The 26,670-nt window shown below is 38.7% G+C and overlaps 1 protein-coding gene across 2 annotated transcripts in view; it reads left to right on the top strand.

Moving 5' to 3' along the window:
• Positions 1-26,670, top strand: part of ARID5B (AT-rich interaction domain 5B) — a 368,024-nt gene that overhangs the window by 282,489 nt on the left and 58,865 nt on the right. For both annotated transcript variants that reach the window (XM_040361996.1, XM_040361998.1), the window contains 3 exons: positions 4,580-4,692; positions 10,688-10,907; positions 18,612-18,664. In XM_040361996.1, coding sequence (XP_040217930.1) covers positions 4,580-4,692; positions 10,688-10,907; positions 18,612-18,664 — 386 coding nt within the window. The remainder of the gene's footprint in view (positions 1-4,579; positions 4,693-10,687; positions 10,908-18,611; positions 18,665-26,670) is intronic.

The raw sequence follows: 26,670 nt of genomic DNA, 5'->3' as shown, positions 1-26,670 counted from the left end.
ACAAAATGATGCCCTCTTACACACTGTTATGGCACACCAACAGTCACAAACTGTGTAAAAGTGGCTTCAGCTTGGTCTCCATCAGTGGAAGAACCTTCCAACACACTTCACTCTTAGTGAAAGTGGACCCTTATAAAATACCCCATTCTTCAAATGCTGATTTGCCCTTGCTCCCCATTGTCCCTGGTACATTTCAATATATAAATACTTAATTTTTTCCTATGGGGTCACTTGATTGCAACACTTTGGTGGGAGGGAACTCTCCCTCCAGTAACAGCTAGAACTATTGACCCTTGTGATTGAAGTCACAGCTCTGTATAGTTCAACTCCATTGTCAGCCTACCATGTTATGTAGAGGAGGCAGAACATGAAACATGAAAAAAAGGTATTAAATTGGCACGTCAAGCTTCTCCGGAAAAAGCCGAAATAGGCTTGGCTCTTCACGGCGCCTGCGCATAGCCTGTGCGCAGGCGCCGTGAAGAGCCGAGACCTACTCCGGCTGTCTTCGGGGAGCGTGACGTGCCAGAGCCAGCCGTCAATCATCCTCCCTCTCCATAGGCACGCCCATTCCCCGCGGGAGTCAGAATCTTCAATGTGCAATAGCACAGTGAGTACGGGGATAAAAAAATACAGATAGGCATACTGTAGCTCGCGCTACTATGCCGAATGTAATGCTAGACTGATGTTAAGGAGGGTGAACCACCGCTTTAACAATACAAAACAGCATTCACAATTAAAAAAAAATTCCAAGTGACAAAATAATTATAAAACATTGTGACTCCTGGCTTGTGGTAATGTTGATAGTTCGCTAGCAAATAGATTGTTTCAGAAACAGACCTATGTGTTTGGACAAGAGCATAATGAGACAATTAATATTACATAATGATAATAGATAACATATTCAATAAATACGAATTCTAAATGCTCCATTTTATTAAAGTGTTAAATTTAGCTCAGAGGTTGAAATTTAAAGTGGATGGAATAAAACATTGTGGGCTATGGTGTGATGTATACATGTATAGGGAATTAGATCTTGTTCACAAGCTAGTTTGCATGTGAGACTTTTTTTTTTTAATAAGTTCTGTTTTATAAGTAATAAAAGATATAAAAGTCTGTAATTTTGTTATGCTTCACATTTTAGAATTGTAAATGAAACCATGTTTTGTGTTTAACTACACATGGTTTTTATAATGAAGGAGGTGACAAAGCCTTTAAAGGAAACACTTCATGGCATAAAAAAAGAAGTCTGCCATTACTTCTGCAAATACTAGTTGCCTGGTTCTCATGCCGACTTCCTGGCTTCAGCACTTTGAGGGATTCACAGGTATGAAAGTAAGGGCTTCTGACATTTTTTATCTGATTTTTAATTTTTTTTTTCCTGGTCAGTGATTAAGACCCCTTTCACACTGAGGAGTAAAAGATAATGGCTGCCTGCAGGGAATGATCTAATGGTGGTGACTCGAGTGCAGTTTTTAGGTGGAAGTGGGGTAGGCTTTCCTGAATAAATGAGTTTTCAAAGATTGTCTAAAGGCAGACAGGGTGGGAGCTGACTGGACATACTGGGGTAGGAAGTTCCAAAAGATGGGAGAGGTGAGCATGGGAGGAGGTAACAAGATAGCTAGAGAGCAAGAGGTCTTGGAGTGGAGAGGACGATTTGGATGATAGAATCCTCTCTATTAGCAATATGTCACACAAATTCTTTTCTGTAGCTGCTGATCAGAGATGCACCAACAGAAAGCACACTGACACATTACGAAGTATAAAGCTCCTTTGGTTTTATTTGTGTAAATCTCTAATTGAATGGTCTGTGGAAAGGCACAGACAACAGTAAAAAAAATAAAACTGTCAGAGGTTTTAAACCATCCAAAACTTAAAGTTTTGGTTGGTATGGTTGGAATTTCACTTTAAACCATATTGTTAGTATATTCCTTTTTTGCCATGTTGCATGGCTCAGCATCTATTTTTTTAAATCACAGGCACCCATTCATCGATTTCCTGATTGCAAGGCTATTCGGGTCCCAAGGCAGCAAAACAAACTTTATATTTTGGATATTTTAGTGGTGGTATACGTTTTATTTTTCTTAGGAGTCTTTGGTTTACCAAAAAGTTCCCCTTTTGTCATCTGAAAAACATGTTTCCAGTAATGCTTTAGAACATCCAGGTGCTCTCAGAAGAAGCAGTTTGTTTTTTTTAGAGCAGTGGTTTCCATCATTATTTCTGTTCATAAAAACTACTAATTCAATGTTTTTCTTTTAACAGACTCTTAACCATAGATGTTAGTTCAGAAGCCTGCAGGTCCTTCGATGTCACCAAAGAATTCTTAGTGCGTTCTTTTATTATTGTATGATTTGCCCTTGCAATGACATTTGTTGGACACCTACATTTAAGAAGAGTAGCAGTATTTGTAGGAAATTTTTGGTTGGTCCCCATTACAATTTAACAACAGTCTGTAGTGAAGTGCACACGATACAGCAGTATAACATGACTGGTCAAATCCAAATCTGCACTGGGAGAAACGCCTAACTCATTAACTCATCATGGGAAAAAGCTGTAATTACCAGAAAGGTTTACATGCTATATTTCATCAATAATCTTGATTTGTTGAAGTATACTCAAAGCTTTTATGGCACGGACATGGTTCTCCACTCCTTTGTCGCAGATTTAGCTGAGAACCTAAGTCAGGCGTTCCTGCCCCTCCACAGCCCATTAAGCACTGGAGGAGCAGAGCAGAAATCCGGTGGCTGACAGACTCTGCATACTGAAGACCAAGAACTGAGCAATCAGCGGTCTTTGATCACTCAGTTCTCAGTGCAGAGCCAGCGGGGGGCAGCAGCAGCATCAATCTAATGCTGTAGCCATCTTGGTGACTATTCACGTTTTTGTTTTTTGTAAACCCTCACTTCTCTTTTTAAACCCAATATTAATAGGGGCTTATGTACAGGCCCCTTTCTTACGAGTGATCAGGTCCGCCTGTCAGATTTTCAGGTGGATTTAATCAGAAGGTCGATGCATTCCTGTGGATCGACCAGTATGCTAAAATAACGTAAGGGGATCTTGCCTCCTCCGTTTAGGCAAATTGGATCGGAGGGTATTCAGATGTGAGGGGACAGTGGAGTCCGATCAGGAAATCTGATACCCTGATGATTGAAACAGAACCTGCTTCCTGGGAAACTTTTGTAAAGTCATTAGTGTCTTTTTTTTATTTTTATGTAACTGATATAATGAACGTTTAAAAGCTCATAAATAAACAATGGTTATTGAAAGTCTATGTATTTCTAGTAAATGATTAGTCACCCGTAAATGTCAGCAGTGAGTCAGCTCAGTTTAAATTATAAAGTTGTGCTCATAATCAGCTTTTTGATAAAAATTCTTACAGCTCTTTTGTTGTTGTGTTAGGCCACGTACCAGAAAAAACATTGATCCTAAACTGCTCATAGAAACTATAATTCATAATGATACTTTTTTTAACCCTCTCATACCCAGTGATGTGAAAAGCCTCAGGTCAATAGACCGAGATGAAACAGACAAGTGATATCCACTTGCTTACAGGTCCTGTGCCATCACCACCTTGCCTCTCCACCGTGTCCAGTCAGAGAATGCTGTTTATATTATTTATTTTATTTAGAAAAATGAAAAGCATTCTGTGAATGGCAGCCATGTTGAGCATCCGACCTCTTGTATTTCAAATGCATTAGGCCAGCCGCTCAGCATGGGACTCAGAAGCAAGTGGGAGGTCATTTGATTATGGATTTCTGCTTCAGTGATTTCCAGATTCCAGGGGCATTGGCCCAAGCTGGTAACTATGAATAAAAATATCCATCCCTGGAATTTCTTGGCAGTTAGAAATTTCAAGAGGAGACCAGCAATGGCAACCCCCCCTCCATTTTTTTCATGACCTTTGTACTTTCAAAGTTCACAGTATTCATTGTACTAATTTTAAAATTGGCAGCTTATAACTTAATTTTTTGGATAGTATTGTTTCTTATACGTTAAAATCCAGAAGTTTCAGGAGTTTGCTAGAAAACTATTATTCTTGTATTCGACAATGGTATTTTGTGTTTTGGAGGACATTGGTGGGGTCACCATCCTCTGCCAACATGTTCTGTTTATTGTTGTTTCTGTAATCATTAGAGTGGCACCATCTCAGTACTGGCCTCTCTGTTTATTATTTTGTATATGCAATTCTTAGCATCTTCACTGGCTTTGTAATGGACACATTGGATTAAGAAACTGAAAAGCCTAGCGGTGTTATCCTATTGTCACAGTCACTTAAGGATGAACTGCAATATAACGTTTAGGCAGGCTCTGCCTTTAACACACCCATATCTTGTATTTGTGTAATTGTCCTGATTTTTGGCCCAGCAAATCTAATTAGGAATGCTATTTCTAGAAATCAGATTACTAGTGTTATTATGATTGTTATTCAGCTTACACTGCGGAGCTGTGCAATAAGGGAAACGGATTAAAAACACAGCATAACTTGGCAAGTGCTGAAAATTAATATACAACTTATTTAATGCGATAATAAAGATTTCTGTCACTTGCAGCTGATTATAACAGATTTATGTTTTCCTTTCAGCACCAAACCTTAAAGGCAGACCCCGTAAAAAGAAGCAATGCCCTCAAAGGAGAGATTCTGTAAATGGAGTAAAAGATGCCTCCAATATTTGCGAGGGCAAAACTGTTGCCAAGGTAATCTTTTAAAAGCTTACTTTCATTTCTGCTGCCTCTTGAATGTTTATTGTTCCCATGTCTCAGATTGAGATGGCTATTTTTAGCATAAAGAAAATGTTGTGGTGTTTTTTTTTCCCCCTTCTTGTAAAAATGCAGCGTTAGTTTGACACTGGACTGATTTTGTCTAGAGAAAGGAGCAGAAAAGTAGGACAATGTTCTTGCATTCACGTCATGTAGTGTTAGCCAGCTCCTGGTGACATATTAACTTTCTTGTATAATAACTTTCCTGTAAATGGACTAAAATGAATAAACAAGACACAAATCTTGCTTTTGTAATAATTGTTATTGCTATTGTTATCACTGCCAAGATAGAAATATTTTTACACAGTTGGATATCTAATTTGAAAAACAAAAAATACAAATGTCTGATAAATTGAGTCTGTTACAATCTTCAACAGTTTTGGCACAAAGGGTGGCAAAACATAAACCCCCTGAGCAACTATGACTAATTTAATCTTTTGTGGGTCCAAACTCCTTTTTTTTTTTTTATTACAGAGCCCAATTTGGCTGAACAGTCACAGATGGTCAGTAGTCCATAAATACTGTCAGACACTCCATCCTTCAGGGAAATAGCATAAATGCTAGTCTGCGGTCAATGCGATTGGCTTACTAGGAAAGTGAAATTAACGCTAGCCATACACATTTGGATTTTTCTTTATCAGCCTGTAGGGCCAAATGAGAGAGAAATCCACTTGATTTTACCGATCCACAGAAAACCTTGATGGAGGACTCTCCCCTGCTGGCTATTGTTTTTAAACAACTGCCAAACACAGCTACCTGGATACTTGAACAGTCATTGCATTCAGTTAAATGCAGTCACTGTGTCTGGCCATCATTTTCTACCCGGCTCTGTAGATTTTTCATTTGAATTTTGTCAACCCTAGCAACCCATGGCTCGAAATTGGCCTGCAAAATTGACCCAAAATTCAAGCCGTATTTGGCTAGCAGTAGTTTTTTCCTTCATTTGTGTTGTGCCCTTGTGGCTTTACCCTAAAAGGCAGATGTAAACCCTAAAGCTGGCCATAGAGGATCAAAATGTGGCTGAGAGGGATTTCAATCAATCTGTGGCTATTCGTGCTCAAGACATCGATTTAATAAACGACTCCTCCTCGAACAGGACTGTTGGTAAATGTTCGCTCAATCAGCACTGCAGCCACATGACTACAGTGCTGATCAGTGTATTCTGACAGTGGAGGAGTCCCCGCTGTCGTACTACAATAGCACAATGGGGGGGATTCCTTTATCTACCTCACTTGTGTAGATGGGTAAATCCATCCAGTCTTTTTCAATCAGCCAGCTGGCTGATTAAAGAAAAAGGGGCCATGTATAGTCGGCCCAACTGAATAACATTTAGCTTGATAAAGTACCTGGTACCATGAGTAATTGCCATCTTATGTGAAATCCTCAGCAGGATTACCAGATATTAAACTATTGAAAGCTGCGTATTATTATAAAATAAGACTTTTTGCAATGAAATGAACATTTTAAAAGTTATGAGATTTTTCTTATTGGATTTACGTATACTTTAAATAAGCCTTGACTGGGCATTTTTAAAGTGCACCTCTCACACACACACACACCTTCACAATTCAGATTGAGGTTATGATGAACAAATTGAAAAGTAGAGGTTAGCTTCAGCTAAATTGCACATCATACCAATCAGCAGATGTAGGCAAATACGTTGGCATGCAAACCTTGACTTTTCCAGAGCAGCTTTGCCTTACCCCTCCCACCTTTGGGCCTCATCTCAACCACCCTTGGGCATCTATATTGGTCTTTTAATGTAATGGGCAGTCTCTCTGATTAATTGAAAGGCTCTGGAGATCAGTCCAAAAAAAATGAATTATTTACTGCAGATGGAAGCCTTTATCATGGCTGACAATACAGAACAAAACAAAAACAGATTTCTCTGTGGATAAAGTGACTATCAGGTTCACGTTTTCCCACATACAAATCCTTATTCCTTAGTGCTCTCCTGTGTTCCTGCACAAAGAGCTGTTACAGAGCACTGTAATACTAGTATCTAGAGAGCTATATATATACCTTCACATAGTTTCTACAAAGAACTTAGAGGAATCTTTAAGCAAACAGAGAAGTTATTCGGTCTCGGGTGCTTTCTTTCTGCTGTTTCCAAGTGTGAACATTAAGCAAAGATCACTTTCCTTGCAAATATAAAAAACAGCATAGACCGTGAGGAGGGCAGCTTAGCCTCATTTCAACTTATTTTTCAGTTTTCTCTTCTGAGCAGAGGGGGTGGGGTAAAAATGAAAATTATTTACACATGCACTCTATTAACACATGCATTTATTAACAGTTAAATAGCCAAACAATGTGCATATGTTGGTAAACATAATTGCTTTTCTCCTATTTACTATTTAAAATGTAATGGAAAAAACTGACAGTGAATGGTTTGCTAGGTAAGCTAAAATAGAAGTATGTACTGTATGTTCATTAATGTTTTGTGTAAAATCACTGTTCTCTTGAGGTGTTTGATGTTGTATATAAATTTCAGACAAAGCGCTAAATATACAGACAAAGCTCATTAGAGACTTTAAATTCAGTTCAGCCAGGCTTATGGTCCAGGCATCCCTACCAGGCAGTACAGCAAGTGATTCCATTGTTTCCTAGTTAAGCTTTGCAGCATTTTATGTCACCACTCTGCTTCCATCTCCGTGCACTGGGCACTGAATCAGCATGATCACACTGTAAATTTAATATCCACTATCAGGTGAGCTGTAAAGCAGGACTAAATTCAAAAAGTAAAAAAATGTGAGCAGGAAAGCTCTTCATTCCAGAAGAAACATGTTCTATTTAAAAAAAAAAACTGCCTCCTGTTCAAAATTGTTTTTAGAATGTACACCGACTTTTGTATTTTCAACACACATTTGTGTTGGAATTATTAAACTCCCATACACATGACCAGCCAATTAAGGCTGCTATAGACCCAAGACCCGGAAGAAGCCAGGGAGAGGATATCAACACCAGCGAAGTATCTCACGGATGTCACAACGCTAGACTTTAGATCCACTTTAGGGTCCTACCAGGAATTAGTAGACTGTATGGTAGTAGTATGTAAATCATAGGTCTGGCCAGGCAGAATTACAAATACTTTGAGAGAGAAAACAAATACTGTAAAAAAATATATATACTATATATTTAATCTGTTTGCTGGGACATCTCTTTAGTTTGGGATGTGAAGCCCTTTTCATGATAATAGCCATTTTAAGCTAAAGGATCAGTAGAAGCTTTATGCACACCTCTCCAAAAGAATGCGTCTCCTCCTCTTTAAGAGCTGCAGTCTCCGTCAGTCTTCAGTATTTGACACTTTCAGAAGTGGTTGGTGGGTGCCAATGTCTGTGCTGCACACTGTGGTTCCATTTACTGGCACCTACCTCATTGCTGTGCCCCCTTATTGATGTATATGAAAGGTTAAAATGGGTCAAAAAAAATTCTCCTAGAAATCCCTGGAAATCTTCCCTTTTGATGCTCACATGACCAGTTCCCCTAAGCCCCTTTCAGTTGTAACCAGCATGTAACTGTCACCAGCATGGTGAAGAATTACAAAGATTCCAGAAAGTTAAATTTTTCCTGAGCTATCTCTACCCTTTTTTTTAACATCATTCAGAGCATGTTTTTTTTTTCTAAAGATATATCATTTTTCAGAGTATAGGCCTGCTTTAGCTTGTTAAAAAGTAGATGAATAAAAATCCATTTCAGAAGTGGTGCCTGGATCCCATAACTCTGCTTTTCACTATACCATCATTATTTCAGCTTCAGTACTGATAAGCTCTTGATATTATTTTTTTTTCTTGTGAACATAGTAAGAATATTTCACATACACCAACTTGTTTTTCTTGATTGATCCATTATTTGTTATTTTACAACTTATTCTTCAGCCCTATGGCAGTGATATTCAGGGTTAATATGTTTTAATCTTTAAAATAATCCTGTCAGGATATAAATATTGAAGATGATGTTACTTGTTTTTAAAGGTACATATTTAGGGGCTGTCATCCTGATCTTTTCACTACTTGTTTATTTATTGAACTGGGGAAGGCATGTGCATATAAGGGCTCTTACTTGCCCAGTGATGCCCTAATTAATGAAACAAGGGTTAACATGACATTGTGTTCTAACATTGCCAGCCACAACAGCCAGAATACACTGATCAGCAGCTGCAGCCGCTGATCATTAAAAGTTTTTCAGCATATCCCTTTGACAGAAACGACTTTTGTTGAGCGGGGGCAGCACACACTAATCAGCATTTGACTGGATGCCTGCTGAACCAGACACATTTCAGTGTATGGCCAGCTTAATGTTGATGGCTTCAAAGTATGCAGATTAAACATAAAAAACTTTTATGCAGGACAAAACAGCAGGTTAACTCCAAGATACACTGTGTATACTACGAGTCACTTGAGTTGCAACTCACACTGGGCTTTGGACTCTGGTGCCTATCACATGGGTCACTTTATCCCCCTCCTAATTGGTCCATCGCTGTCACATTGAGCGAGTCATGCGCTCCTCTAAACTCCGAAGTACTGGGTATTTTCTTTGCTTCCAGTGGCTGAACAGAGTATTGAGTCAGAGAAAAAAGGGTGACTATGTGGTACTGGAAAGAGGGATTAAAGCAAATCTGTTGCTTTGCCCTGCTTGGGAGGAGCCACAGGTTTGCTTTAAACTTGGGTGCTCATGTTGTCCATATATGTGGGAAGCTTTCTTTTGAAGTTGGAAGTCCTTTGTCTTGCAATTACTAAGGCTGCTTTCACACTGAGGTACTTTACAGGCACCCCAACGCTAAAAATAGTGCCTGTAACATGCCTTGAAAGCACCTCTCCAATGTGAAAGCACGAGGGCTTTCACATTTGGAGCGGTGCGCTGGCAGGACGGTAAAAAAAGTCCTGCAAGCTGCATCTTTGCAGGACTGTAGAAGCGGTGTATACACCACTCCTACAGCGCCCCTGCCCATTGAAATCAATGGGGGTTAAAAGCGCCCCGCTAGCGGATGAAAACCTCTGCAAAAACAATGTTAAAGTACTGCTAAAAGTAGCAGAGATTTTCTGCTGATGCCCCAGTGTAAAAGTAGATTAAGAGGTATTTTAGAAGTGGAGGTGTCCATAAGTTCCCCATAGACACCCATGGCTCCTTGAGAGCAAACTGTCAGAATTTACATTTAGAATGACTGCAGCTTTTTTCCCCCCAGATATCTGCTGCCATCTTGTAGTAAAGCATACTCGTCATAGGAGAAATGTATTGGTGTTTTAATTTTAAAAATACTAGTTGCCTGGCTAGTATTCTTTTGATTTGGTTTTAACTTTTGTGAAACACTTACCAGGAACTAGTAAGAGGAGGAATTCTGATTATTTTTTTTAAATCTGACTTTAATTTATTGCATATTTGTTCCGAGGCTCTGTATTTGAGCCAGACAACTAGCATTTAAAGACGAAGACCAGCAGGGTGACCTCCATGTTTATGTTAAGACAAATTTAAGCTGCTAAAGGTTGTTTATTTTTGTAGATATGGATTTTACACATCTTTGCAACATAGTATAACAATGTTGATGACTATTCTTTATTGCTGTTAAGCAATACAGCACAGTCATTTCCTTGCTCCCAGCTTGCAGTTGGATAGTGAAAGAGAAGCAGCTTACTGATGAGCTCATCCTCCTGTCAGCTCATCTGGATGTAGTACACCTAAGTGGCCCCTAATGCTATCTCCTTCAAAATCTGAGTCATCCAACACTCAGTTAAAATCATCGAAATCACATTTAATGATTTTAACTAATATATGACTGTATTAAATGTTTTAGGTTACTTTTTAACTTTGGGGTTTGGTTCACTGTGTCTTGCTATAAAAAAAAAACATGCATATGCGAATGAAGTCACATTATTTGCCTCCAATGTGTGCTAAATACAATATCAGGTGGGGTCACATCATGTGTGTATATTTTCAGGTAAAATGTGAAGTAAAGACAAGCTTACCAAAAGCCAAGACAGCCAATGGCAACTGCAAGAAAATCCCAATTGATGAAAAACCAAAGGCCCCTGTGGAAGATGGATGTAAGACTGAAGAATGCAAAGCTGATGAGCAAGCATTTCTTGTAGCACTGTATAAGTACATGAAAGAGAGAAAAACTCCCATTGAAAGGATACCATATTTAGGCTTTAAGCAAAGTAAGTAACGCTTTTTAAATATTAAAAAATAAACTAAACATACAACTTAAAGTAGAATTCCATACTAACCTTAACTAGTATTAAAATGTCCCCTCTGCCTCTAAACACCTATACTGACAGGTAAAAAAAAGTTGTATATATACTTACCTGTTTTCAGCCCTCTTCAGTCCGGTCACAGCGGAGGCTGCAGGGTAGAGGAGAGAGAACTCGACAAAAGCTCTAAATTCATGGAGCGGTGACGTCATCCATAGGCTCCCATGTCCCAGCCATTGTTGGTGCTCCCTCCCCTCCCCTGCAGCTGCTGCTCGCTGACACGAGAGGCGGATTACTTGACTGGACCAAAGCGGGCTGAAAATAAAAATAGATACATCTTTTTTTTTTTTTACACAGGTTCGTCAGCATAGGTATTTAAGACTAGCATGGTCTAGGCTGGAATTCTACTTTAAATATGTTTATTTGGCATGTAACTTTAACATTAAACACGAATACTTAAACAAATATCACCAAAGGACGATCCTGCATACAGCTTTGCTACAGTTTAATTGCAATTGGGCATGGGAACTTCTGTCGGGCATTACAAGTTTTTAAGCTAGCCATACATGGATCGAAATTTGGCTTGTTCAGCAGGAACCAGCCTAATTTCAATCCATGTATGGGCAGGTTTTACAGAAGTCGATCTACTGATTGACTTCTATATAACCCACCTGTTGGATTTTCTCTGCTTGATCACAGCTGCCCCTGCAGTCTGTACTTAATCTGCACATTGCCACCTATTCTAAGCAGTAGCAAATGACTATAGAGTCATATGTATAAGATTAGTCTTAAAAAAAACTACTAAAAAGAAGTAAGAAATAAGTATTTTTATATATATATATTATGATTTAAGGTATGAGAGAGCACAGGAAAACATTAAAAACATAGTGGGGATGTCTTCGACTGCAAAGGTGGAAATGCACAACGTGTGACTATTTGGGTCTTTGATGATTAGGCCATAGAACTTACCTGGTTCACGTGTGCATGACTTACCTATATTGTTTTACAATTTTAACTTTTATTTAAGTTACACATGATGTTGTCAAATGTGATAGAGCCTCACAGTGAGAACATTCTTAGGCTCTTGGTAATTTAGTCTTCTTTTTAAAGACAGTCCCACCACTGAGAAACAAGTCATTCTAAAATAACAATTTACATGGTGGTGTAAGTAAAGTGCTTTCGTTTATTACATGTGGCAAAGAAAATATACAGTGCATTTCCATTTATACTAAATGTGTTATATGTTATTCGTAAGTATAACCTTGTATAATTCTACAGCAGTTCAAAGACTAAATAAATGATTCACATACATTCCTAACTCCAAAGAATATTCATTGTAATAACATTACCACATACCTTTTGGGCGAAATTAAATAGGCAAAGACATGAACCCAAATTCATGCATTAATGGGCAGTGATGGAAGAAGCCAGATCCTGATTCAGTTGCAGCATGGTACTTCTACCGTTCAGTTTATACTGGTGCACTTGAACCTACTCACTGATTTGGAACTGGTATGTCTTATACACCTTTACAGACAGACCAACGAGTGATGATGTGCAAACTGATAGAGGTTGATACTAATCAAGTATCAACCTTTATCAGTTTAGATTAGTTGGCAAAATGACAACTAATTACAGATTAGCTGCTATGTGTTACTAAACTTGTCTGCTCTGTGCAGTTGGTTTTGCACAGATAAGCCCAGATCCTCCTCTTCTCAGGTCCCTCATTGGCACTCTTGTCCCCTCCCTCCTGCAGAGTGCCTTTACATCCAGCAGCTTACTATGGGGGCACTTGAGCTGAGAGGCTGCTCTGTTTGTCCATTCAGACATAAAGCCGTGGCTCGACTCTGCCCCCCTCTCTCTCCTCATTGGTTCACTGACTTTTATTGACAGCAGTGGGAGCCAATGGAGCCCGCTGCTGTATCTCAGCCAATTATGAGGGAGAGTCCCAGACAACCATGGCTCTTGTGCAACATAGCTGGTTCGAGATGGGGCTCAGGTAAGTATTAGGGGGCTGAGGGCGGCTGCTGCACATAGAAGGCTTTTTTATCTTAATTCATAGAATGTATTGAGATAAAAAAACCTTCTGCCTTTAGAACCACTTTAAGCTGGCCATACACTGTACAATTTTCTTATTTAATTTCCTTTAGATTCACCTTCAACTATGTAGTGCAAGGGCCTGCCTGATTGCATACAAATTGAAAGTGTTTAGGTATGACCTCATATTCTATAGACCTCATTTTAATACATGGCCAGCCTTACTCGTTTTGCATTGTTTGCAGTTGTAAATAGAAAACTTCAATGCAACTGAAGTTAAGTAGTGTGGATCTCCATATTCCTAGTGAAGGAAACTCTTGTAATGATATATTGAATAGCATGTCTGTCCAGAGGATGGAAAGTTAGATTCATACACGAGGGTTAATAACAAAGCAGCACTTTGTTCAGCAACACAAGTGCTTTCTCCCATTCCCTTGAGTGTACAATCTACACTGAGGATATTTTCCCTCTGTGGAAACCATGTGTTATTTTTATGAGGAATGTCACCCCTGCATGTTTTACATAACAATTTACATACCTAATTGGCACTGACTGCTGCCGAGCTCTGGCAACTATGATAAACTTGAATAACTGCAGATGATTACAATGTTTGTCTCCAAACGGGCTGCTTGAAATCGAAGAGCAATGAATGTGCTCTGAACAGCTTTGTTACATTATGCATTGATTTAGATTAAATCAAGACCTCTGCAAATCTGTTAATGGCTTTGAAAAAACACTGGAAGATTCAGTCAGCCTTTCAAAATTGTTTTGTGTCGAAGGGTGCATTTTCTAATTTTAATTTTCCAGAACTTCTCATAAACAAAAGACTATTAAACAAACAGGTCTTAAATCCTCTGCTGTGGAGCTGCTTTTAATTTGATGAGTTTTATTGCAAGCCGAGCAAGCAAACAAAACCATATGTATGTAGGAAGTGAATTAAGATCTGTGTGTTGTAACTGGATTATAGGGGCTGATACATATTCCTATATGTACTCCGTAGATTTGCATAGAGGTGCATAGGGCACATTTTGGCAGCTTTACCTTGGGTGCCACAGCAGCTAATATTAATTGTAACCCCAGTTTCTATAAGATTGATTAAGAATCCTGCTCTTTCTTCCTTAATCAGTACTGCTGCAGGCAGCTTCCAAAAGACTTCCTCGTGAACAGAACAGATAGTGGTAGACTTTGAAGGTTTACCTAATGCTACACGTAAATGGCTAAATACAAAGTTGAAATACAGCTGGGTGTATTTCTGTCCATCCAAGTCTTGAGATCTGCACTGTCACACAGACAAGTGAATTGCACAACTTTGTAAAGATGTACAATGGTTTTAACTCCTTACCCCCTGTGTATGCATAGTAAAAGGACAGTAACAGGATATGTTATGTTCCCGGTCAGCACGTTTACGTGTAGCACACCTGATTGACTCCTAATGCTCCCTCTATTTTTCCCAATGTGAGTGCTGCTGTGCAAGGGATTGAAATATACTGATATAAATTTTAATTCAGGCTACACTAGTTGAATTGCATACATTAAATTATTTGCTTATGAATACAGAGCTGCATTCATTTGTCTTCTATATGCAAGTTCTAAATGCTCTAAACCGATTTTTTTCAGCTATTCATTCAGTATATATTGATTTTACTACTTAAAAACCCTTTTCATCTGGGTATCTTTGTATACTTAAAAACCCACCTGGTCAGAGAAACTGGTCGCATTACTTCTCTCCTACCACCCTGTGTCTATTGCACTGCTCTGTTTGTAGCTAGGAAGAACTCTCAGCACTCTAATGCCCAGAACACACGATCATAAAATCGTACGAAAAATACAGATGTCGGAGCGATCGTACAATAATCTGATCGTTAGTACATAGTTTTCGAGAGCCAATTAGGACATTCATTTGATATTATTTGATCAGACATGCACACATTTCTTTTTTTGTACAATGCCAGATTGTCAGATTTTTCATTTTAATCAGTACGGCTGCTGTTTGAAAAATGCAATACAAACACATTACAACACATGACATCACTTCTGAATGTTCTGTTGTATGCAAATTTTCGTGACTTTAGTAAGCTTATCAGATTCGATCGAAAACGGACAATCATTTGTCCTATAATCTCATTGTGTGTACTGGACTTTAGTTCTAAAGCCTTGCTTATGGCAGGATGACATCTCCGTTGTAGAACAAGCAGCGACTGCATCATTCATATACTGCATGTTAATAGATTTCTAGTAAGCAGGTTTCAACTGATTTAAAAACACTGTGTGTAGCGTATATTTTAGCTACTAAACACTTTCATATTCACTATGTGTTGCTCTAAGAGAGGAAAAAAGTTATTTAACCATCTGTGAACTATGCGTGTAAACACACTTAAAAAAACATAATTGAAGTACACAGGGTATGTGTAGTACACCCTGTTGGCAATTTTCCAGCTGTCAAAATAACAGCCAGAAGTTGTTGTGTAGATACCACAGTTATTAGAAACGCTGAACCATCTGACACAATATTTATTGTTTATAAATATACACTATTCATATTCAAGATAGAGAGATACAAAGTAACATTGTTACTTTTGCATTTGTGCTTCCATTCATCTGCAGATAAAAGGAGGAGTTCAATATGCATATGATGTTAAATCTACCTCACAAGTTAGGAAAAAATATGTTTTTTTACAGCCCCAAATAGCTCACTCTTCTCCTCCTTCCCTTAATGCAGACCTTCACTCACAATTACAACATACTGTTATTCTAACTCTCCAGCTTCCCTCTTACACATTTTCATGCTTTATTAGCAAGCACCTTTCTGCTGTAGCCTTCAGCCTGCTCCACCTTCCTGCCCACAGCCTCTGGGGTATAGGTTAGGACAGTCTACCACAGTTGGTAGATTTCACATATGTGCAACAGGGGTCATTAGGAAGTGACAGTCGCCTCCCAAATCCAAGATGGCTGCACTGGAACAAAAACAGCTATGAAGACTTCTAGTGTACTTGTAGCTGGTAACTTTTTTTATTTTTTGAAAACCAGGTGATAGTCCCTTTTAACTGATATTTTCCTGCTGATTTTATTTTATTTTGTAAATTTTTTCCAAACAATAATTCTATTTTTTTTTCTTAGTTTTGTCTGTTGCTTTTTTTTTGTGTGTGTCAAACAAATTACTTTGTAGTGCTTTGTATTTTTTATCTACAGAAACACTATCTGGCATCAGTTTGGGAGACTTAATTGCAACAGCTAGTAACACATGGCTAAGGCTGATCTTGTGTCCTTTCAGTTGTAATCACATACCCAAAGGACTAGACTTCTGGTCACATGACCCGCTTAGATGGAAGCTTGGAGCAGTGTTTACCCAAGTATTCCAGCTCTTCTGTTATTATTTATACATTTGTGCAAGACTGTAAATATACAGTAGTATTAATTACATAGAAATTACATAGAAACTTGTATATAGGCCAGTTTTTTTACATTGAATTGTATTTTGATACTGGCTGGTTTTCCAGTTTATATGCAACACTAAATAAAGTGAACAGTTACTTTGTTTTACTTGACCAAGGGTAATATTTAAAAGTGAACTTGGACAATAGATTTTAGATCATAAAAACTTGACTTTATTTAGAGGTAATAAATGAGCAGATTGAAATTAGTATACTAATCGCAATGTCAAAGGGGTTGTGTTTTGTGGAAAAGTCACATTTGCATGATGAAATGCCTGATAGTAGTTTAGAATAGTTTAAGGCAGGGGTGTCCAAACTATTGTCAAAGAGGGCCAGATTTGATGAAGTGAACATGTGTGAGGGCCGACCATTTTGCCTGATATTCTTTGAACCATTAAAATGCAGTCTAGGTGTGTTCGTTCGAACACTAATACACCACCCAACAAGAATGCTCTTTCCTTTGTGGCTGTGTGTGGTGAAGAGATGATCTTGGGCATGCTATTTGGATATTCAGTATTTATCAGCGTATAACACGCACCATCACTTTAAGACCGAGTCACTTTAAGAAAAAAATTACATTTTAAATAAAGAACTGTGAAGCTAAATAAGGGTCGGTGCCCATCAATGCAGCTTAATCAGTGCCCATCTGCAGCCTCACCAGTGCCATGAATGCAGCCTCACCATTGCCATCAGTGCAGCCTGATCGTTGCCCATCTGCAGCCTCGGAGGGGACAGTGAGGGTGGCAGGACAAGTACCAACAGATTACATACAGGAGAATCTCCTGTTTACTCTGCGGCCTCTTTAATACAAAGTCCTGTGTCCTATAATAGACAGAACAGTCATCCAATGGCAGCCCAGGATATGGGACTTCCTATTACAGATGCCGCAGAGTAAACAGGAGATTCTCCTGTATGTAATCTGAAGGCGTTTGTCCCGCAGCCCTCCATGTCCACTCCGAGGCAGCGCCAATAAATACGGTATATATCTTTTGTGGCCCTGGGGACCACAGAAGATAGATATATCCAAATCACCAGGGGGGCCGTACTAAACTGGAAGGCGGGCCACAATTGGCCCGGGGGCCGGACTTTGGACATGCCTGATTTAAGGGATACAGAATTCTCCTTTTGGGCATCTATTTTAAGCAATGTCAAATAACTATTCTTTATTAAAGTAATAAAATCAGCAGCATTCCATTCTATGTTAGTGTAAATGTTTAATTTGATTTATATTGCCATGAATCAGAGTGCAATCTATTGTTAATTTTAAGCTAAAGGAGGCTGCTTACAGTGTTTGAAATTATTAAACAGGAAGTTTGTTGCGTGCTGAAAAATGCCTTTCCTTCAATAAAATGCATCTACAGTAAAAACTTATTCCGTTGCATTCGCTTCCTGAAGCATTTATATCTATGAATGCTTTGGTGGAAGAAGTCATCAAAGGTCCATTTTCAACACCTATTTTTCAGCTACTTTCTGCAACCAAAGATGAAAACCCTTTTTTGGGTGAGATCAAGAGGGGATCCCAATACTCGTCTGAAACACATCTACTATAAATAGACCTCTTCGCCCCAAAGGGCTTTTGTACATCTGAACAGTCTGCACACATGACATATTCCCCCTGTAAAAATAACCGTGTGCTAAACATTAGGTTCTTAAATAGGTGCATAAATATAACTAAGCTTTCAGTTATTCTTTCTGCACATACTGTATACCATCAAAAAACTCCTAAAATGTATAGCACTAGAAATGGCCATGTGTTTTGCCAACATTTAGAATACAGATATGTCTATTGTTTTATGTATTCTTTTAATATTTAATATAATAAATAATTTAAGTTGAGTATTAAATATATATATTTTATCACCGTGTAATTGGGTAATTCTGTTGACCCAAGATAAAACCCCTTATTGTAAGGCATGCTATTCAATTCACATGAATAATCTACTCTGTAATATGTCTATTTTTTGCACGTATCTAAATCTTATTTACACACATTGTGTTAATGTTGGTTAAGTGTGTGTTTTTATAAAACTAAAAAACGAATTAGGTGTGTGTGTGTATATTATATCTAATATATGCAATCTGCCTTTAGCTTTTTTCAAACCATTGTTTACCAGCTTAATTTTCTTGTGAATGAAATAAAAATGTCATTTGTTTGAAGTGCACTGGTTAATGCTTATCTAAATACTTATTGTCCTTCTAACAGTTAACCTTTGGACTATGTTTCAAGCTGCTCAAAAACTGGGAGGATATGAAACGGTAAGTTTTTAGATTGTCTCATTTTATAGCACTGTTTATGGCTTTAGGCTTGCATTTCTGCTCAATAAAAAGTATAAATATCAATGAATGTGTACCCAGTATTAATCTAGTACTGTGTTGCCCAGTTGGCAGTTTTGGGATCAGATGCAGCCATTTTCCTTCCATAAAAGCCCCTAAGTAAAAAATGTAATTCCTTTCTAGTGGCGGAGAGACACAGCTTGTAATTCAGCACTTGACATAATAGGATGTATTTAATTATATGATATATATATATATATATACAGTAGAGAGAGAGAGAGAGAGAGAGACTGACTCTCTGTCCTGGTATAAGCTGCTTTGCAGAGAACTTACAACTTTCCACAACATTCCTCCCCCATAGAAAATTAACAGCCTTTTGAGTTATAAAGTTGATAATTAAGTTTTGTATAATGGTTGAGCAGTGAAGCCCCCCACTACATTGATGAGTCAGTCATGAACCACAGGGGATGCAAGTAGCATGGCCTTGTGCCCTTCCTGCCCCCTCCCGTCCTTATTCTCAAGACCACTGGTACATTAGTAAGTTGATATTTACATATTAGAACTTTATGGTTTATGTGTTTTCTGTGGAGCTCTGGACAACTAGGAGCCTGCGCTTTCAGGTGATACGCCCCCCCCCCCCCCAAAAATGGGGGTGAATACAGAGTTATAATTTTTTGTAAGAGCCACATTTGAGGCCTTTAAAACCTATGAAAGGTTTGCCTTATGTGTCAACATGGTATGTTTCTTAGCATTTTAAATCCTAAAATGCAAAAGTCCTGTCCTTGATCTGATCAATTTTCTAGAATGAACATCAAGGCAAGGTTTACTTTCAGGCTATGAACGCCTGGGTCTATAGGCTGGCGAGGCAAAAATGTATTTTCTGTATAGTTGTTATGAGACATAATGGTTTCAAATCAGAAGGGTAAAGCATATCATGAGCTTATGTACACATTGGGGTTTATTTATTTATTTACGAAAGTCAAATCCACTTTGCACTACAAGTGCAAACTGCACTTGAAATTGCACTGAAAGTAAACTTGGAAGTGCAGTCGCTGTAAATCTGAGGGGTGGATCTGAAATGAGGTGAAGCTCTGCTGATTTTATTATCTAATCATGTGCATAATAAAATACTGTTATTTATTTTCCTTGTATGTCCCCCTCAGATCTACAGCGACTGCAATTTCAAGTGCACTTTACACTTCTAGTGCAAAGTGGATTTGCCTTTGGTAAATAACCCCCATTGTCACAATATTCAAATCTAGCTTAGAACCGGTTATGCAAAGCATGTTCCGTGAAAAAAGGGGATTTTAGCTAAGAACAGTTACTTTGTGTTGCGGCCCTCTGCTCGCTGGCTCTAGTAATAGAACTCTGGCCTTAGGAACATTTGAACATCCTGTACTTTCCTTAAAAATATATATATACACACAGTAGGAGATAAACTTGCACATTTTGGCTCCATGACCACCTCTCTCACACCCTTTTGACACCAACATTTCAGCATCATGGAAGCACTTTCCCTACTGCTGCCTGCTACAACACAGACCCATGAACTTTGTACTTATGACAATTTTTGTGCACACCACTGTACACCTCCATTATGGCAGAGACTCACCAGCACAAATGAAATGTCATCTGATATTTATAAATGTTCCCTTTTAATGCTCTGCCCATTCAATTGCCCTAGCAGCGTGGTAGCTAGTACTCATAATTGCATAGCAACACAGAGAATGTATATCAACGGTTCTTTCTGCCCATAATTTAGTTGAGAGCCTCAACAGTGCATACACAACCCAAATTATAGTGACCTAGACAGGTGTCATAGCTCTTTAGTTTCCCTTTAACTGGCGCACTTGTAGGAACTATATCTGTACAGTGGCCACCTTTACAAAAGAGGAGATGACATGACATAATTTTAAGTAGCGTTAATGTTCAAAGTATGACTGGGGTGGATCTGGGTATCATTGGGCAGAAGTGTGAGCATGGACAATTGTGGTACATACCATTATTCCATTTCATTAGCCACTGCTTAACTCTAATAAAGAAAGTCAGGTCATCAGGGCCAAGTGCTGTGTGAAAAGGTTGTGAAAATCTTAGGACTGGTGGACAATACAAACACATTTAATGGAAGCCAAAACAGCTTTTATAATATGTATTTGAATAGTGTATTTACTTGTTTGCATATACTGTAGTACAGCTTTGAACCACCTGAAAGCTTCTTGGATTGGATTTGATCTCTGTGTTTGGGTTTTTAATGTCAGATTGTCTGCCATAGTCATTTTGAGGAGTTCTCATTCTCACTGTTGATTTATTAGTTGCCTTTATATCATGGTGAATGCAACATGAGGCGCTAGAACATGCCAAGATTGTCAGAATACCCAACTGTAGGTAGACGGGATCAGAGTCGGGAGTTGTAGGACAGGAATTTTACTCTTGGACTGACACATTCAGCCAGAGCATGACTCAGTCCACAAAGCTCCATCTATAACTAAAATATCTCTCTTTAATGGGCTGACCCTTCAACACACAGGCAGTAGGAGAAAAACATTTTCGCTGAGCATAGTTTGAAATTCTGACTCTTGGCAAAGATCAGCCTTAAGAATACATTTTTCTGGGATTGTTTGAGAAGCATGAATTGTGCAATGCCGTTTTTTCCCAGTTTAACCAATTTGGAATAAAAGCTTATATAAACAATATTTCAGAATAGCAAAGCACATTGGGGGTTTATTGAAACAGTCTCGAAGCAAAGCTTGATTAATTCCAGCTTTAGAAGAATTGTAAACTTGTCGTAAAAAGTACAAGTGGAAAACACATGTAACTCTTCCCCGTCAAGGAAATTAGTTGGGTCTGTAATTTTTTCCCATGTTAAGAAAAAGCTTATTATTGTATAAGCAGCCAAGATTGTAAAAAAAAAAAAAATATGAAAACTTCACTTGGCAAAATACCTGACATCTGCTCATGTCTAATAATGTAGAATGTGTTTAAAAGCTTTAAAACATAATCAGATGGGGCCATTAAGAAAGTGAGTTTTGCTTCTCTCTGCTGTAATTGTGGTGTAAAATAGCTTAATGGGTGAAAAGCCACCAGCAGATAAACAGGAAGTTATCAGTTATTCAGAAAATTCTCTCTCTCTTTTTTTTATTAACTAATGCTATCTGACATGAGTGCTCTATATTTAGCTCACAAATACGTTTTGATGGTCACGGAGTGCACACTATGTTCTTTGAACCAAGAAAACATTAGATAAAGCAGAAAAGATTGAGATTTTTTTATTTTTTCCTGCAACTTACAGCATTGAAATAAAACGCATTCTCAAGATATGACATCTGTACTAGAGAAATACGAGATGTCAGCAGTAATTGTTTCCAGATTTTGCTTTGATTAAATGAAATGTATTTGTTTAATTGCTGGATACTGTAATCTGGAGTATCTCCCCCCCCCCCCCCCCCGTCTGTAATTTTACATGCATGTAAACTTGAAAAACATGCAGTTTTTTGGCTGTCTGAGAATTTAAAGAAAGAGAATGTTTCCTTATTCTGAATAGATTTCAAAACAAGTAAAATAAGGAAAGTGTGTATGCATAACGCTAGTTTAATACAGACTATGGCTTGCTTGATTTTCACATTTGCTTTGCTGTTTATTTTTTTTTACATGTATAATTTTTACCATGAGTTACTGTAACATGAGTACATTTTCTGAGTTTCCCTTGCTGTTCTTTTACTGCACCATTTGAGAGTTCTGGGGGTGTCATTAACTTTCTATTGACACCCGCAGCGGTACGCATAGGGCAGTGTGAAACGCCGGCAGGTGACATGCGAAGCGGGAACAGTGTGAACTGTCAAATAGTGCAGAAATCAGATTGCATAGGTATGAACATCCATGCGATCCAATTCCAGTGCAGACAAAAAAAAAGGTCCTGCACCATTATGGTGCGAATGCAGTGTGATTTCAGCCATACATTTTGTATGGCTGAATTTGCATCGCACAGACATTGCATGTGATCTGCACTGCAATACAGTGTGAATCACATGCAATGTCTGTCGTCACACTATTGTGAACCAGGCCTCGGGGTAATAAGAATGTGGAACTCTCTTCCACAATCGGTGGTGTCAACAGAAAGTATTGATAGATTAAAAGACTCTTGGAACATGTATCTTGGTGAACACAATATACAGGAATATGAGAAATGATTATTGACATGAACACACATAAACCAAGTACACAGGTTGAATTGGATGGACTAGTGTTTTTATTCAACCTTACCAACTATAAAAATATGAGCCCAATTGAAAGTCCAGTTTTATCCAGCAATGCTGTAGAGAAGGACCCTTGCTTTCTGTGTTGAAGCAGTGGTCTCTCTGTAGAGATGTAATGCACCTCTGAATGAGTTATGCCATGTACACACGATCGGTTCATCCGATGAAAACGGACCGATGGATTTTTTCATCAGATATCCGATGAAGCTGACTTTCATCAGTCTTGCCTACACACCATCAGTTAAAAATCTGTTCGTGTCAGAATGCGGTGACATAAAACACTACGACGTGCTGAGAAAAATTAAGTTCAATGCTTCCAAGCATGCGTCGACTTGATTCTGAGCATGCGTGGATTTTTAACCCATGGACTTGCCCACAGACGGTTTTTTAACCACCAGATAATTTTAAAACAGGTTCTAAGTTTTTTCACCAATGGGGAAAAAAAACGATACGATGGGGCCCACACACGATCGGTTCGTCCGATGAAAACGGTCGATCGGACCGTTTTCATCAGACGAACTGATCGTGTGTACAGGGCATTCGAGCTTGGGCTCTCAAATCGGCAGGGTCATGAGCTTTGCTGATTGAAGAGTCTTAAGTCTGACTCAACAAAAGTATTGTCTGACCTCTGGAGAGAAACCACTGCTTATACAGAGAGACCAATGGTCCCACTACAAAGCATGCTGGCAGGGGAAAGTCTTTTTTACTCAGAATGAGTGTGCTTTCCAAAGAAAACAAACTCTAAGATTTTTAATGTATTTCGCTTGCTTAAAATAAAAGTTTTTTGGTTGAGTTTTAAAATGAACATAGTCTGCAGTGTCTCCGTACTTTGAAGTCCTTGTTTCAAAAACAGCAATAACATTTAGATTAGCTGGATGCATGTGTAATAAAGGCAAAGTATAATGCATTTCTAATAAATGCATATTTTGAGCTATTGTTGCAGTGTTTTTTTTTTCACATTTTGACATGGTCTTCCATTATTTTGTTATGGTAGTATATCTAGTGTTTTGTAGATTAGCCACTGTGACTAGAGGCATTGTAGATAAGACACTACCATTACTTTACCTTTGTGTTGAGATAAGATATCAGTAATGTAGGAAGTGCATTGTTTTCAGTGTGTTGGCCAACTAAAGGCAGCAGCCATACATGGATCAAAATTCAGCCGGTTCAACAGCAGCCGGACAAATTACGTTCAATATGTGGGAAGGCTCCACGCTGTCAGAACACAATAGCACAGTGGAAATAATTCAGATCTTTTTTTTGTTTTTGTTTTTTGTTTTCTCATTCAACCAGCTGGTTGAAAAAAAAATGATTAATGTAAGGCCTGCCGCCTTATAGATGTTGATTTGCAAGAAGAACAGTGAACAAATACATAGCACTGCAGGAAAGGAAACAGATCCTGTAATAGGCAAATATGGTTTCCCCATGTACATGTATATACTAATTTGTATATGGAAATGGTTTTCTTTAAAACAATGCACAATAATATTAAAATATTAGTAAAAGCAATATTGGTAATTTCCTAGAAATAATTGAGACTATATTACGTAGTATTTATCCTATACTGTATGTGGCTGGGGTGGGTATGAGGAATTTTTCCCAGGTCAGACAATTTCCTAATGTATGGAATTTATTGCAGCTGAATGTATTTATCCTGTTGCAGTGCTGCAGTAAATGTAAATCAGTATCTTTGTCCTGAAAGCATATGAAAGATGTATTCAAGTTTAATGATTCTCTTCTGTGACTTGTAGAAAACTAGGACACTCAAATAACTCACCAGCCAATAAAGTCTGTGAGGATTCCAGCATATGTACAGATTATACACCGATATCTTTCATGTCAACGTTTTAGAAACTGTAATATGTGAGCATTTATATAGATTTATAATGGGAGAAACAATGATCAGTGGTAATCTGCAGCAAGAAGGCATAAATATAGCAGCTGCATTCAAACAATGAAATGTGGCAGAAACAGACCCCACCAAAATATCACCATCCCCCCCATGTAGACGTTTGCATTTTTTATTTTGCTTCTCTTCAGATCAGTCTTTGTGGAGCTGGGCCTTTATTCATAATGCACAGAGCCACGCTGATGCCCTTCTGCACTGTGATCGCAAGGAGTCATGGCGACACCTACCTCAGAGGGCAGGACTGGAGTGTACATCCTCAATCTTCCTGGTTGAATGATGCTTGGCTTCTTTTTAAATGGGAGCTCTTGGAAAACACGCATAAGCATATATCAGTGGTCTCCAAACTGCAGCCCGCTTGCCTTTATCCGGCCCTTGGGGCACTATCCCTCCCACTGATACTATTCTGCCATCTGACACCGACAGTGGAACACCATTTCTCCCACTGACACCACTAAAGGGGCATTATTCCTCCCTATGATACAGATGGGCCACTATTCCTCCCCCTAATACCAGATGTTTAGTCCCACTGAGGCCAGGAAAATTTCCACCCCCGCTGGCCAAAGTCCAGCCCTCCAAGAGTCTGAAGGACGATAAACTGGCCCTTTGTTTATAATGTTTGGAGACCCCTGGCATATATTATTGAAGTGTTTTTTTAGGTGCTCCTATTAAAGTCTATGGGCCCAAAATGGCATGATTTTTCAACAAAGAATCTCATGCACTCTTTGAACTTTACACGATAGGGGACAAGCAACACAACGTGTATTATGAATTTGAGTGTTTGAGTGGTGTTGCACTTTGGGAACATGGTGCCGCAGAATGCTCAGGTCTGATAAGGCCTAGTGTGTTTGCCTGCAACAGATCGCATGGTATATTAGGACCATGTTTTAGGGCTGGTTCACACCATGAATTGCACAGGAATGCGCTGTGCGTTTCTGTGCAATTTACATGCAAGCCAGTAGTCGAGAAATGTATCTCCCACTCAGGACCCATCCCTGGCATCTTGTGCACCCTTATATATAAAAAAAATGTAAGCACAATTAAGGTGTGTCTCTCTTAGTTTTAGACATGATAGATTAACCTCTTCCTTACCGGGCCATTATAAAATGACGCAGGCAGGAACCCTCCCTCGATCCGGGTGGACGTCATATGACGTCCTTTCTTCCCGGCAATCTAGGGTGCGCGCGCCCACGGCACCGCTCATGATTGCCGGTGATCACGGCAGGAGTGTGGATCTGTGTGTGTAAACACACAAATCCACCTCCTGTCAGAGGTGAGGAGACCGATGCTGTGTTCCCAGTACAGCGGAACACACATCTGTCTCCTCCCCTTGTGAGTCCCCTCCCCCCTACAGTTAGAACACACTTTAGGGAACATATTAACCCCTTCAGCACCCCCTAGTGTTAACCCCTTCCCTGCCAGTCACATTTACACAGTAATTAGTGCAGTTTTGTAGCACTAATCGCTGTATAAATGTGAATGGTCCCAAAAACGTGTCAAAAGTGTCCCATGTGTCCGCCGCAATGTCACAGTCACAATAAAAATCACAGATCGCCGCCATTACTAGTAAAAAAAAAAATAATAAATAAAAAAGCCAGAAATCTATCCCCTATTTTGTAGACGCTATAACTTTTGCGCAAACCAATCAATATACGCTTATTGCAATACCAAAAATATCTAGAAGAATACTCATCGGTCTAAACTGGGGAAATTTTTTTTTGTTTATATATATATATTTATTAAATAAAAAATTAAAAAATATATATATATATTTTTAAATTTGTTTATAGCGCAAAAAATAAAAACCGCAGAGATAATCAAATACCACC

Source organism: Rana temporaria, chromosome 8 (genome assembly GCF_905171775.1).
Source record: "Rana temporaria chromosome 8, aRanTem1.1, whole genome shotgun sequence".
NCBI lineage: Eukaryota > Metazoa > Chordata > Amphibia > Anura > Ranidae > Rana > Rana temporaria.
This window is presented reverse-complemented; position numbering and strand designations above follow the sequence as displayed.